The 13094-nt window shown below is 51.0% G+C and overlaps 1 protein-coding gene across 2 annotated transcripts in view; it reads right to left on the bottom strand.

Moving 5' to 3' along the window:
• NTRK3 (neurotrophic receptor tyrosine kinase 3) overlaps positions 1–13094 on the bottom strand; it is a 346470-nt gene that overhangs the window by 222873 nt on the left and 110503 nt on the right. For both annotated transcript variants that reach the window (XM_075006317.1, XM_075006318.1), the window contains exons 5-7: positions 4637–4794; positions 1684–1826; positions 892–1033 (exon numbers count right to left, since the gene is read on the bottom strand). In XM_075006317.1, coding sequence (XP_074862418.1) covers positions 892–1033; positions 1684–1826; positions 4637–4794 — 443 coding nt within the window. The remainder of the gene's footprint in view (positions 1–891; positions 1034–1683; positions 1827–4636; positions 4795–13094) is intronic.

Here is a 13094-nt window from a genome sequence, read left to right as displayed (position 1 = left end):
GAGTGACCGCCAAGAAAGATGGGAGTTCACCTCCATTTGAAACATATGCAGGGTCCCCTCCCCTACAACGTATCTGAACACAGGGTACCCGTGCCTCAGGAATTCATACTTCCCTCTACTGTCACTGCTCAACACTTCATTAGAGCATCACATGTAGCATCACCCAAACAATGAGGCCACGGAGCACAACCAAGGATGGCCCAATCTCACAGGGCAAGTATCACGGTTTCATAAGATACAGGCCTTTTGTCTTCTCCTAAGCACTCTCCTTTCCCTGACTATCGGGAAGGCTGGGGACACGCCCCCGACAGCACCTAACTAATAGGGAAGATCAAGTAAAGGCAGCTCCCTGCTGCTGCTGCTGCGACCACCACCTCACACAGCCCCCGGCCCTAGGTAAACCCCCGGCCTCAGCCCCACATAATTCTCCTGCCCATAGTGTAGCTGGGGTGTCTGCCACAGGACCTGGGGCGGCCGCCCCACCTTGTCCTATGGGCAGGACGGCTCTGCCTGCGCCTCTAGTGCTAGCCCCAATGCACACAAGTGCAAGACTTGCACAGCCACACCTGTGTCTGTTGCAGCCACACCTGTGCCACAGGCAGGCCTGTTTCTGCCAGCGACCTGAAAGGTAGAGACGCGGGAGGACAAAGAAATTGGCCCATAATGAAAGCTGCACACGCATCCTTTTACAGGTAGCCCTAGGACAAGTCCCTGCCTCCATTTCCTGCAGCAACTCCGACTTCATGTTCTCACCCTCAACAACAGTCAATCAAGGCCGGAGCAGCACAGCCTGGTGACCCACAATTCACCATGGGAGACTCATTCAGTAAGCTCCCATGTACGCCCTCCCACCAGCTCGTGTATAGCCAGTGTCTCCCTGCCTCTACTTACAGTAGACGGTGAGCAGCACACTGGCATTGGTCATTCCCACCACGTTCTCAGCTATACATGTCAGAAGGAACCCGTTGTCCTCACTGGTGACGTTCACCAGGGTCAGATTGATGGCATGAACGTTAGTCCAGTTGAGGTTCGTCTGAAAATCCCACCCCCCCAAAAAAAACAATTAAAGACAAACTAAGCAACTGATGCCCACCTGCCTGCCCACCTCCTGGGCCCAGGATCAGAGAATCCCAACTGCTATATAAATGCCACGGACTCCAACGACTGTGGCTGTCTCCATCCATGGCACCACAGTGCACCCAGGCTCCCGATCCAAGAAAATATAATCACAGCTTCCGAAACAGTGCTGAACAGGGTACGTCCCTGGCTGCCTTTGGGGTTAAACCGTGTTCAGCTGCACCAGTTGTTGACATACCTTTGTCAGCCACAGATAATTCTGCTAGTGCAGACAGGCTAACATGAAACCAATGGAGCTATCGGTCCACAGGAAGAGCTCTGGATTCAGTATCTACCCCCCACCCACTAATACTCTGCTATCCCAGAACTCCTAGTCTGAGGCTGGGGTGGACCATACAACCCAATTAAAAGAATCACTGCATTTCAGTTTTCTCCAGTGCAAATCAATGCTCCTCCAGCCCCATCACAATGGGTAACAAGGAAAACAAAGACCCAGAAAATCCTCAAGGCCTACACCCCAATTGCTGTGTCGTGTGTGAATGCCTTGGTGATGGACCTTGGCAAGGACAGTAAAGTCCTGGCCACCCGAGCCCCAGGGCCTCCTACCTGATGAGTATTGATGGAGTGCAAATCTGCAACCGTCCAGTCCACGTCAGGCAGCGGCGAGCCTGAGCCATTGCAAGTGATCACTGCATTCTCGCCTTCCCGCACCGTCAAGTTAACGTGGCTGACACTGATCTCAGGAAGATCTAAGGGAATCAAACAGCAGGACACTTAGGGTAGCCTGGCCAGCCATGACAGAGGCAACAGGCCACTTGGATTCTGACCCCCACCAGCTCAGACTCTCGAGTAGACTTCACCTGCCAGCAAAGCAGTCAGCACCAACTTGTGCTTCCGAACGAAAGATGCGCAGGGTAAAACGCAGGAGGTGGCGAGTAGCCTGCCCTTCTCATGGGTGAGGAGCGGGGAGGGGACATCGCCAGGTGGATGGGCTCGTCTCTGGGCTTTGCAAATTTGCACACGGCGCACAAGGCAGGAAGTTCTCTCCAAGTGCTCGTTGCCATCCAACCCCGCTATGTCCTGTCTCCCTTTTCCCCCAAGCCCCTCGCACCTGTGCCCTGGGCTAGTGCAAAGGGCTGGGAGGGATAAAATGACTTCTAAGGAACCACTGGCAAGAAATCCAGGCTGAGCTAGGATGGAGAACAGAGCTCCTGACACTTACAGCGAAGGGAGAGAGAGAGAGAGTTTCTCTCTAATTTATAACAATTGAGAAAAGACGACCAAGGCTGTGTCCTCACATTAACGACATCTTTGCTAATGAACGACGCCCCTACTCTTCCCTCCACGGTGCTAAGGAAATACTGATTTATAGCAGCTCTGACTTACTCCTCTGGCCTGCTGAGCCACCCAGGCACCACACATTCACACAGTGTTCAAGAGACAGTGCCAGCAGCAACATGGAGGGGAGGGTGGCTGGCCACAGCACTCATAAGGGGAGTGGGGAGCCCTGAGGGTGGCAGCACTTGTAAAGGGGGAAGAGAATGAGCCCTGAATGAACGAGATGGGAAAAGAAGGCGATGGCTCAGTGCAGTGACCTCTCTCCCTGGAAAACTTGGGTCCACGTGAGCCTCTAGGAACAGCAAAGGTGCTGCAGGCCGGGACTGAGGTGCACTGGCAGAGCCACCTGAGGAACCCACGAGAGGCTGTAAATCCAGTCTTGAGATTCATCGACACAACAGTGGGAGTTGGGCAGGACCCTGAACAGTGCCCATAGTCTGCCATAAGCCTCATATCAAACCCGAATGAGCTACACCACCCGCCAGGCCAGAACGCAAGGATAAAGTAAGCCTCATTTGAAAACAGCTGGAGTCATTTGCATGCTTGCCCAATCAATCTCCGAATGAAAGATTCACCGCAGGAAGAGAGATCTTAGTGGGGCACTTTCTTTTCCTGCTTTCTTTCCATTTATTGGGGCTCCTTCGGTGCTGGGGGATCAGTGGAGTTATTCACCCCATAAGCCCAGGAGATTTATGTATGTAAACACCCTGTTGTTCTGTCACATCCAATGGTAGGAGGTGGAGTCTGCTCTCTCCCTGTCCTTGCTCACAAACAATTTTCTCATCATGGAGGATTATTAGTCTCATTTGAGGAGGAAATTGCAGTTCTCTCTCATATCTCTTTAGTTCACCTACCTGCAGGCAGTTCAGACCACTTGTGGGTTTTAATAAAGAAGAGTTAGAACAAAGAGACATTGGCTATGGTTACACTACAGAACTCCGTTGACAGGAGTCACTGTCAGAAGAGATTTCCTGACAAAACTTCTGTTGACAGAGTGCGGCCACGCCCAAAAGCCAATTGGAAGAGCACTCTGCTTTGTCGACAGCCACTCTCTCGACACTACAGGCATCCAGAAGCACAGCACAGGGCTGCCCATTGTCCTGACGAGAGAAGGCCCCCCCAGAGTGTCCACACAGCTTTTTGTCGACAGGGTGCTCTTCATTATCTGGGAGAGGCAGAAGGTTGTCTGTGAAAACGCCAACTTTTGATGGTCAACAAAACGCATTTTGTGTGTGGCCATTCCACCCATTTTGCCGACAAAACCCGGGTTTCACTGGCAAAACTCACTAGTGTAACCATAGCCACTATGAACTTGACAGTCGCTTGTCCTTATCTCCAACTGAAAACTGTGTATCTATTATTGTTATTACTACAAGAAACTCTCTAAAACTGCTAGAATAGAGAAAGGAAACTTTTAGAAAATGTTTTTCCCTTCCCCCAGACAGTTCACTTGACAGCTTCTACCATCTCCTACACTGTTCTGTCCTGCGTACAGGACCCTCCCTGGGTCCTCTTTGTCAGTAACAGCAGTAGCAGAGCTGAAACTGAAAAGGCAGCACACAAGTGTGAACAAAGAGAATGTGGGGAGACGGGGCAGCCCAAAGTATATCTGATGTTGAGCCCATATAAAAAGATCAGCTGGGAACAGGAAAACAGACCTGTGGGCATGCGCATGTAAAACTTTAAGGATCTGCTATTTTAAATGTGTACCACCTGAAAAAGAATTTGAAAAAAAATCAAGCTGCAAGGGCCCTTTAACAGAAGTAATTTCTAGTGGCCATTAAATAGAAAGATAAGCACGTGAAGCAGAACCTGTCTCAAAGGGGACACTTCCTGCTGCCTCAGGCTAAGACGTGGGCTGACCACAATGCAATAATATTATGCCACTGGGGGAAATCTCTTCCCAAACACAGCTGATGGTTAGCTAATGCTCTACACCATGAGGAATAAGACTCCAAGTTCCATTAGAGATGCCAATTGTATTCATAAACTATTCTAATCTATTTCAAAAATGCTCACATTGACTTGCCTTGGTTCCCTGCATCAGTAAGTTCAATGGAATAATCATACTTGGTCTCAAAAGCTGTCTCTGGGTTTTTTAAAACAATATTTCCCTGTCATTGAGCACTCCTTGTAGGACAACCTTCTCCCCACCCCTAGTCTCTTCTCTCTATAGGCCTGAACGCAAGGTGAACCAGGGCATGCAGAGGGCTTTCCTTACCACACTGGGTGATGTTCATTTCCTGCAGGGGGATGACAACAGCCTCCATGTTCATGCAGTACAGTTCTTGGCTCTGCAGGTTGGCTTCACCCCTCTCCTGCCAGAGCTGAATCCAGCGGATGTCACAGCTGCAGTTAAAAAAGTTACTTTCGAGGCTCCTACAGAGAGAGAGAGGTAAACAAAGGGGTGACATCAAATAACTAGTTGCAGAATAGCTACCAATTGTAAGAAGGAACTGCCACGCTTGCTACGTGCAGCCTGGCTGAAATGAATAGTAACAGAGGGGTAGCCATGAAGAGGTGGGTCTGTCCCACAAAAGCTCATCACCTAATTAATTATTGTGTTAGTCTTTAAAGTGCTACATGACTGCACCTTTGTTCTGTTGGCTTCCGTGAGTTTCTCTAGACCAGGAGAGACCATGGACTCCCTGGACCAGCAAGAGGAGGAAAGGAGCTTGAGGGTACAACAAGTTACTGAACCTTTGGGCTTTGAAAACCAAGGTTCAAATGCAATCTTGGGTCAGAGAAAAACATGTCAGTATTCTCGAGGCCAGACAAGTATTTTTCCAGGTGGGCAGAGGGCAGAGGAGAAGAGCTGCAATAGCAACAGAGGCTGAGATTCGGGATGGAATTGCAAAGGTGGAAGCAGGGCACACGTGCGCTGGACTGGAATAATACTGGTTGAGCTAAAGGGGAATCTGCAGTCAGTGTTTGACAACTGCTGCATATGGCTCTCTCTTGCATGTACTCTCCAAACCCTCCACCCCCCCACACACAATCTCTCTCTCTCTCAGCATCTGGGTTTTGTGGGAGCCCAGATACTTCATGTAGCACTCTGGAATGCCCTGGGACTTCCTGGTGGTCACAGTGCTCCAACACATTCCCAGCGAGCACGAGAAAGGACTGCCTCAAAGGAGCAGACATGACCCATCTACGAAGCCTTTATAGCTTGTGCTGTAAGGCCCCAGTGCTTGTGGCAGCAGGGACTTCTGAGGAGCATTCAAGCCCGTTCAGGTCAGACCTCCAGTGGGGTGTGCTCAATAAAGCTGATATCTCTTGTCCTTAATGTTGCATCTTAGTGTAATGCAACAATGCTGGTGGTTTTCTAGGACACTGGTTAACACACGACATGCCATGCATTTTAATTGAATCAAGCACTGCTGTGCTGGGACCCATTGACCTGGCTGGAAGGGAGTGTTGCCTTTAATAGACTCCATTTAAAACACATTTACACATATTTTGTATACAGATAACTTTATTATTATTGATTTTCCAGTCTATCAGCCATTTTGTTTACGTCTCTGAAAATCCCTCGCTGTTCCCCACAGAGACATGAGGTCGCAGGTTTGCGCTGAGGGTGGGAACCCAGCTCTGCTTGGCTGGAAGAACGGACGATAAGAAAGAGGAGCTACTCGAGGATTTAATATGGAGGGTACAATCCAAACTAGTGGGGGGCTGCATAGCCCTGGTCCTGTAACCTGGGGTGCCCTTCACAGTGCCTTGCTGAAGTAGCCTCTCCCCTGGCCTGCTCACAAAAAGCCTCCAGCGTGTAAGTCATTTCCATCTGTGTCCATGTGTGTGTTGCAGCCAGCCAGGCATAACCTTGGCTACACTGCAGGGTGACCCCAAAATATTGCCAGTCCTAGATCTTCCCCCTGAAATACGTGTTCTGCACTGTCCAGCCCTTTCCCGGCCAGTACAAATACATTAAGTCCATTATTCCTTTAAGGAAATAATATGCCATCTTATTGCCTTAAATAGTTATCCAGACATTTCAACTTTAATACATTGGATTAGATAAAACAGTAAAAGAAGTTTATTAGCTAGATAGATTTTAAGCGAGCACAAGTAATGAGGCATAACAGTCAGAAATGGTTATATGGAAAATAAAGGTAAAACGCTTACTGGTACCTAACTTAACCAACTGTATTAGATTCAATTGTAAAACGGTGACCAAAATAGGCCTTGAATTCACATCTGCATGGTGGTGGATCTGCAGTCCTCATTCCCTTCAGTACGCCTAGGTTTCTCCCATCAGCGAAACCGGATGTCAGCCACGTGCAGGGAAGGAAGGCACATGGTGTCAGACGAGTTGTGGGATGGCACACAGTTAAGACATTCCTGTCTCTGCTAACAGCAGGTTTGCTAACGTGAGTTACGTCCTGAAACTCAGCAGACAGAGGAAATTCTGCACGGCTGGAAACACGGCCCTGAAATCAGGTTGCCCGAGAGGGCCGTCGCCCTCACAGCACTTCAGGGGCAGATTTGCAAGTAATAGCGGGCAGGCTTCCTGGCCCACTGACCATGCACGAAGCCCTTTGAATAACAGGAGCAGCGTACTTCAGCATGGAATTTACCAAAACCTGCCCCAGAGTCAGTGATGCAACTTCCCTAATCGTGGCACCTGAGGGAGCATTTGTACAAATTAACTCCTCATTGACGAGACGTGCCACATGCCATCAGCAGCTAGTGCTTTGCCACCCGGGGGACAGGGCTGCTTTTTAGATGCATTGATTGATTTTCCGTTATTTATGCTTTTCCCAAAAGTGCTCCTGGCATGCTGGAGACACACGCTCCCTTTGCTGTGAATCCAGGCCGACAGGTCAGCTGATTCTCAGCAGCAGGAGATAAATTTTCCATGCTCCAGAGAGGAATTTCAACACCCAGGCTGTTTTGCCACTGCATCAACCCCCATTCCATAATAACTGAAACTTACTTCTCACTCAACTCCACGCCTGGGTCCTGTCAGAACTCGTGCCTGATCATTATAAGCAATGCCAGTTCAGAGCAGCGTTCTCTTCTGTTCTGTTCTCCCACACCTACTATAACCCCTGGACCATCTCCTCTAATTGGTCTATCTTTGCTATAAGTGCAGACCAGGGCAGTTATCTGACTTGCTTGAACTGGGCCAGGCACATAAACAATCGTTTCCTTGTAAGTCATTCCACTCGGAGATTTCAGGACTAGGATACCTGCCGGGCTGCCCACTGTTCCAGCTGCCTTCCTTATGGAGTACTTGCTGGCAGCAGTACTCGAGATTAACAGAGCATTCTCCCTACACGCTAAGAGGAAATAGCTCTGGTAACTGTGTGGTACCTATTGGCATATGCTGACTTAACCGCAATCGCATCTCCAGCTAAAAGGTACCAACTAGGACGCCTACCGTCACAGACACAACTTGAGAACAAGAGACTAGTCATTTACGTCAGTGCTTTTCTCAGGCTCTAAGAAAACAAGAGGATGGAAGCAGCTGGAAGGTTTATGTCACAAGAATCACAGACATGAAATGTTGGAAGGGTCTTCAAGAGATCATCAAGTCCAAACTCTTGTGCTGAGGCAGCAGATCAAGTACACAAAAACCACTGTTGACAGATGTTTGTTCTTAAAAACCTCCAATGAGAAGGATTCCACAACCTCCCTTGGAAACCTATTCCAGAGTTTAATTACCGTTATAGTTACAACGTTTTTCCCAATATCCAACCTCAATCTCCCTTTCTGCCAATTACACTTTCTAGTCCTACCTTCTCTGGGCATGGAGAACAGCCAGTCATCGCCATCTTTATAACAGCGTTTAGCATACCTGAAAACAGCTATCTGCTTAGCCCTTCCCCACCAGCAATATTTTCTCAAGACTAAAGCACGCCCAGTTTTTTTAACCTTTCCTCAAAGGTCAGTATTCTAAACCTTCTACCATATTTTGTTGCCATCCTCTAGACTCTCTCCAGATTGTCCTCATCTTTCCTACTGCAATGTACCCAAAATGGGCACATCCCTGGGGTCATTACTAGAATGGACAAGGGACGCATGGCCACCTCAGAAAACCAAACTCCCCTCCCCGGGAGGCTGCAGCTTGGGAAGATAGGGAGCTAATTTTTGCCACAGCTTTCCCCAGCAGCCTCTGGAAGTTAATTTCACTTAGTTGATGCCATATGCTTAACAGCCGTGTCGGGGCTGCAGCGAAATCTAAAAGCAGAGGCCTCTTTCTCTTGAGAGGTATTCGGCACATTTTACTCCAGGAAAGGACGAGGAGATTCAAAGGGCATTTTAATTTATATATTCAGGCAGGAGGTATTCCCAACCCATGGTACTACTCATGGGAGGGGCACAGCCCTCCTGCTTCCTTAAGACACTTCATTTAAAAAACCACCGATTGCTTTGAGAAATCACAGCTGTGCATGTGAGTGAACTGGGATCTACTCTATCAAGTGCCTCTGCGCTCTAAGCTAAAGGAACGAGCCAACAAAAAGAAATGAACCCACAGCCTGGTCTGGCATATTCCATCCACTGCTGGGAAGCAGAGGACATGCAGAGCAGAACAGTGCACACCCAGTGAGCTTTGCGAACGAATCTAACGGCTCAGGAAACAGAAGGACTAGACACAGGTGTATTTGGCATCTTCATCCCAGGGGATGAGGTCTGCAGCCCTACTCAACAGCCAAGCTGGGCTGAGAGTTAATATATCTCATTTGCAAGATGACCCATGTGACTACGCCTAAACAGCGCGTCATTCAGCCTCACACCTGCATAGGGGAAGGGCGTAGGTGGCCAGAAGAGAGGAGCGGCACTGAGGAAGATCTCAAAAATATGGCAAAGAGCAAGTCAGTAAAGGGCACCCAGGCCCTGCTCGCTCTGAGTGAAAAGGTGTGTGTCAGAATACCTGTGGTGCATCAGGCTTGCACATCTCCATCCACCCCAGCACAAGCTTTCCTCTTACCAGCTGTGACGCTGGGGATAAGAGGTCCAGCCACAGCAGAGCAGCCTTCAATGAATTTTCTCCAGCATGGAATGGAAACTCCAAGTGTTGCAGCTGCTGGGTTCAGGCAAGCCTCCAAACCCCCGAGTACAGTGCAGTGCCTTGAACCTGTGGAAATCACCCCAGCTACAGCGATAAACTCCATGAGGCAGAGGCCTCAGGAGCCCTAGAATGCAGTATTAGATGTGTGACCATGTCGAAACTATTCGCTCAAAGATAGTGCAGCTGTATGGGGCAGGCTGAACCCTTGCAGCCTGGACCCTGATTCTGCGAGCTCACTATATGATTCACCAGTTAAAACAAAAGTGCCTGCACCAAAGTGCCTAACAGGAAACAACGGATCTGTGCCTTGTTTCCATCGTCTGCCTTTGGTCTTACAGAATTAAGGTTGAGGTACTATAAGCTTTCTGCTTAAAGCACCTTCCCAGGTAGGGATTTGGACTACGCTTTGTTGAGCCTCAAAGCGAATCAGAGTGTCCAGCAAAGAAGGAAAAATATCTAGCTTCATCATATCAGAACCCCTGGTGGCAGGGAATGGAACAAGAAGGGGAGATTTAATCTACAGAATGCGGGCTGGTTTCTGGTTGCTGAATTAGTCCCCTGAACTCAGCAGGGAAGCCCCTCTTGTGTATAGCTAACTCCATTAGCATGACTGTCGGTGGCAATAAGTCCTCGAGCAACAGAGACGTGAAATTAACTCGTGCTCATGATATGAGCAGAGACCCAGCTGTGCCCCATTCAGCACCATCATCCCACACAACAGAACTATGGAAAATATATTGCAGGGCAGTGAGTCAGCTACAGATTGCTTGAGAAGGGCGAGAGGTCTGGGTGAGGCAGGAGTTGCCCATGACACCAATGTTTTATAAAAGTGAAAGGTGCAGCTGGATGAAAGAAGGCTTAGATTGCTCGCTCCCCAAAGGAGGTCAGTTCTGGGGGCAGGGTTGGGGTTTTTGTTTCCTTTTTTTCTATTTTGCAAAACTCTCCTGAAGTGTCAGTGCCAAGCATTCCCAGGGCACAAAAGGGGAAGCCAGTGGTGACCTCTGAACAACAAGACCTGGAAGTCCAATGTTTATAGCTGTTGCACGTTTCTTATGCTTCCCTGAGCTCAGCTTACCACAGGCTCACAAGAGCTTCACATCCTTTGGGTGCATTTAAGGTCAGACAGAGCCTAGGAGAATTAGGGGTTAGCTCAAAACAAGCCATCCCCAGACATGGCTTCTTCCAGCAGTGGCAGAGGTATCTTTGGTACCACACCTCTTGTATCTCAAGTCCCCATGATGTTGGCTGAAAGGGTTAGGTCAGCAGCTTCCTTTGGAATTCACCGTCTTAAAGGGATCTGCCATATGTCTAATGCCAATGTGGCAAGGCTGGCCAGGCTCCTGGGCTCCAGGCCTCTGTTTAGTCCACTCTCCCCTGACCCAGCCACCGCTGCCCTTCACGAGGAGGGGGAAGGTGGTGGTCTGGGGGGAACCGGGTTCCAGCCCAGGGACCCTGTGTGGCTGCTGGTGGTGGAGGAGGGCTCCCCTTGTTATGAGCACCACAGCTCTTCCCTCGGCCACTTCCCCAGACAATTCCTCCTCCCCCCACGTGCCGCCTCCAGGTAGTGGCAGTGGTAGCAGCAGCAGCTGCAGCCTGTTCCCCCTCCTGGTTCGGCTCCTCCTGTGGATTCAGCCTGCCTGGCCTTACTCCAAATCCCAGGCCTCCCAGGGTGCTTTAGCCCCTTGTGGCTGAGCACTCCTCTCCTTCTTTTGGTCCCTCTAGAAAACTCGCTTCGCTTCACTCCTGTCCTCCAGCTCTCTACTTCTCTCTCTCCCCCTGCCTACTGGGCAAGGGTTCTTTTAAAAGCAGGCTTAAGTGGGACCAGCTGGCCCCAATTGACCCAGGGTGTCTTCGTGCCCAGCTGCTCATACCCTGCTTGTTTTCTTGCCCTGCTTTTCCCTCTCGTTCCATGCTCTGGCACTGTCTCAACGCCCTGGTCCCACCCCCGGAGTTTCTGGTCCAGCTCCAGAAGTCAGTTCTGAAGTTCTTCTGGCCAGGACTGCACTGGGTCCCTGCAGGGGTTCTCCATCTTCCCCCGGAGGTGGGAGGGCAGGGCCTGACTTGCTTGCGCACTCAGGTCCATGTCTTCCACCTCCAGGCCCTGCAGGGACTTCTCAACATCAACAGTGCAGATAGTCTGGCATGGAGCACGCTGGTGCTCGCTTTCCTCTGCCGTTACTGAGGGCTCCGATATGACCGGCAGCTCCTTTATTTATCCTTGAGAGATTGTCCACGAGGCCTCTCGGAGCTGCCGGCCTTCTACCAGGACCTCCTCCGCACTTGACGGCTGCTTGCAGCTTCCAGGTCCTTAGGGGCCACCGCGGGGGAAGACCTCCTCGCGGAGCCCCTGCTACACAACCCCTACCTTCGTGTGCAGGCAGCAGAGTCTCTCGCGGTGTGCCAGAGGGTGGTCCTAGGTGGAGTCACCAGGGTCAGAGACCCCCTGGACTACGACCAGGGGGACTGGATGGAGGCCCCGGTGCTCGCTCGGCACATGAGGCTCTCCACCCTACACTCCCCCCCGGCACGTACTCGAGGAGGTGAAGGCCGCCCTGCCACCTACTGCTCATGTTTACCTCGGTCGGGTTCCTGCGAGAGGGTGCGCCCTGCCCCGCTCTTACTCCTGGCCCTCCGGACCTCTCCGTGGGCCCCCGGCCTCGTGACCCCACCGCCCCCCCCCACCATCCCAGCCAGCGTCCCCTTCCGAACCACGCCCAGACATCCTCTGTACACGCTCGTGCTTCACACACTCCACTTCCCACCCTCGTGTCCCACCCCGACCACAAATGGTGGGACCTCCTAACATCTTTGGAGGGTGGGGAGCCCCAGTGGGCCAGCATCTATTCCACCTTGGTTCCGTGGCCCACTGGGGACATCAGCTGGAGAATCCTTCACGGAGCGGTGAGCACGGGAGTGTACCTGGCGCGGTTCACTCCTACCCCGGACACATGTACTTTTTGCGGCATGAGGGAGACCCTGGCGCACATTTACGTTGAGTGCACCAGGCTGCAGCCCCTCTTCCAGCTCCTCCAGAACCTCCTCTTGAGGTTCTGGCTGCATTTTTCCCCACAACTTCTTATCCTCTCACACCCTATCTGTGGCCCCACGAAGTCGTGGGACCTCCTCGTCAGCCTCCTCCTGGCCGTGGCCAAAATGGCCATCTACAAAACCAGGGAGAGGAGGCTGGCAGAGGGGGTGACCTGCAACTGTGGGCCCTACTTCCGTTCCTCCCTCCAGTCATGAGTCCGGGCAGAGTTCCTCTGGGCGGCGTCCACCGACTCCCTCAACACCTTTGAGGAGCGGTGGGCGCTGTCTGGGGTTCTCTGCTCGGTATCCCCTTCCGGCTCCCTCATTTTGAGCCTTTGACCCTCACTCCCGTCCCTGTTTTTATTTCATTGTCCCCTGGACTCATTTGGAGCCGATTTTATCCAGTAGATTCCCCCTCGCTGTGAGAGGGGACTTTTAGTAGTGGGCAGGCTATGCCCGCCCACCCAGCCATCCTTCCTTCCCTCTCGTTCTTACCCCCTCCCAGTCTTACCTTGTCACACCAAGAACCAGTTGCTCATTCCCCATGCCAGCAAGGCTTGGGAACACATAGAAATTGTTAAGAGGACGAGATCTCTTACCAGTCCCTCTGAGGTAACTGTCAGCTGGAGAGAAGGTT

This window comes from Carettochelys insculpta, chromosome 12 (assembly GCF_033958435.1).
Source record: "Carettochelys insculpta isolate YL-2023 chromosome 12, ASM3395843v1, whole genome shotgun sequence".
NCBI lineage: Eukaryota > Metazoa > Chordata > Testudines > Carettochelyidae > Carettochelys > Carettochelys insculpta.
Note: the sequence above shows the minus strand (reverse complement) of the source record. Positions and strands in the feature narration are given on the sequence as shown.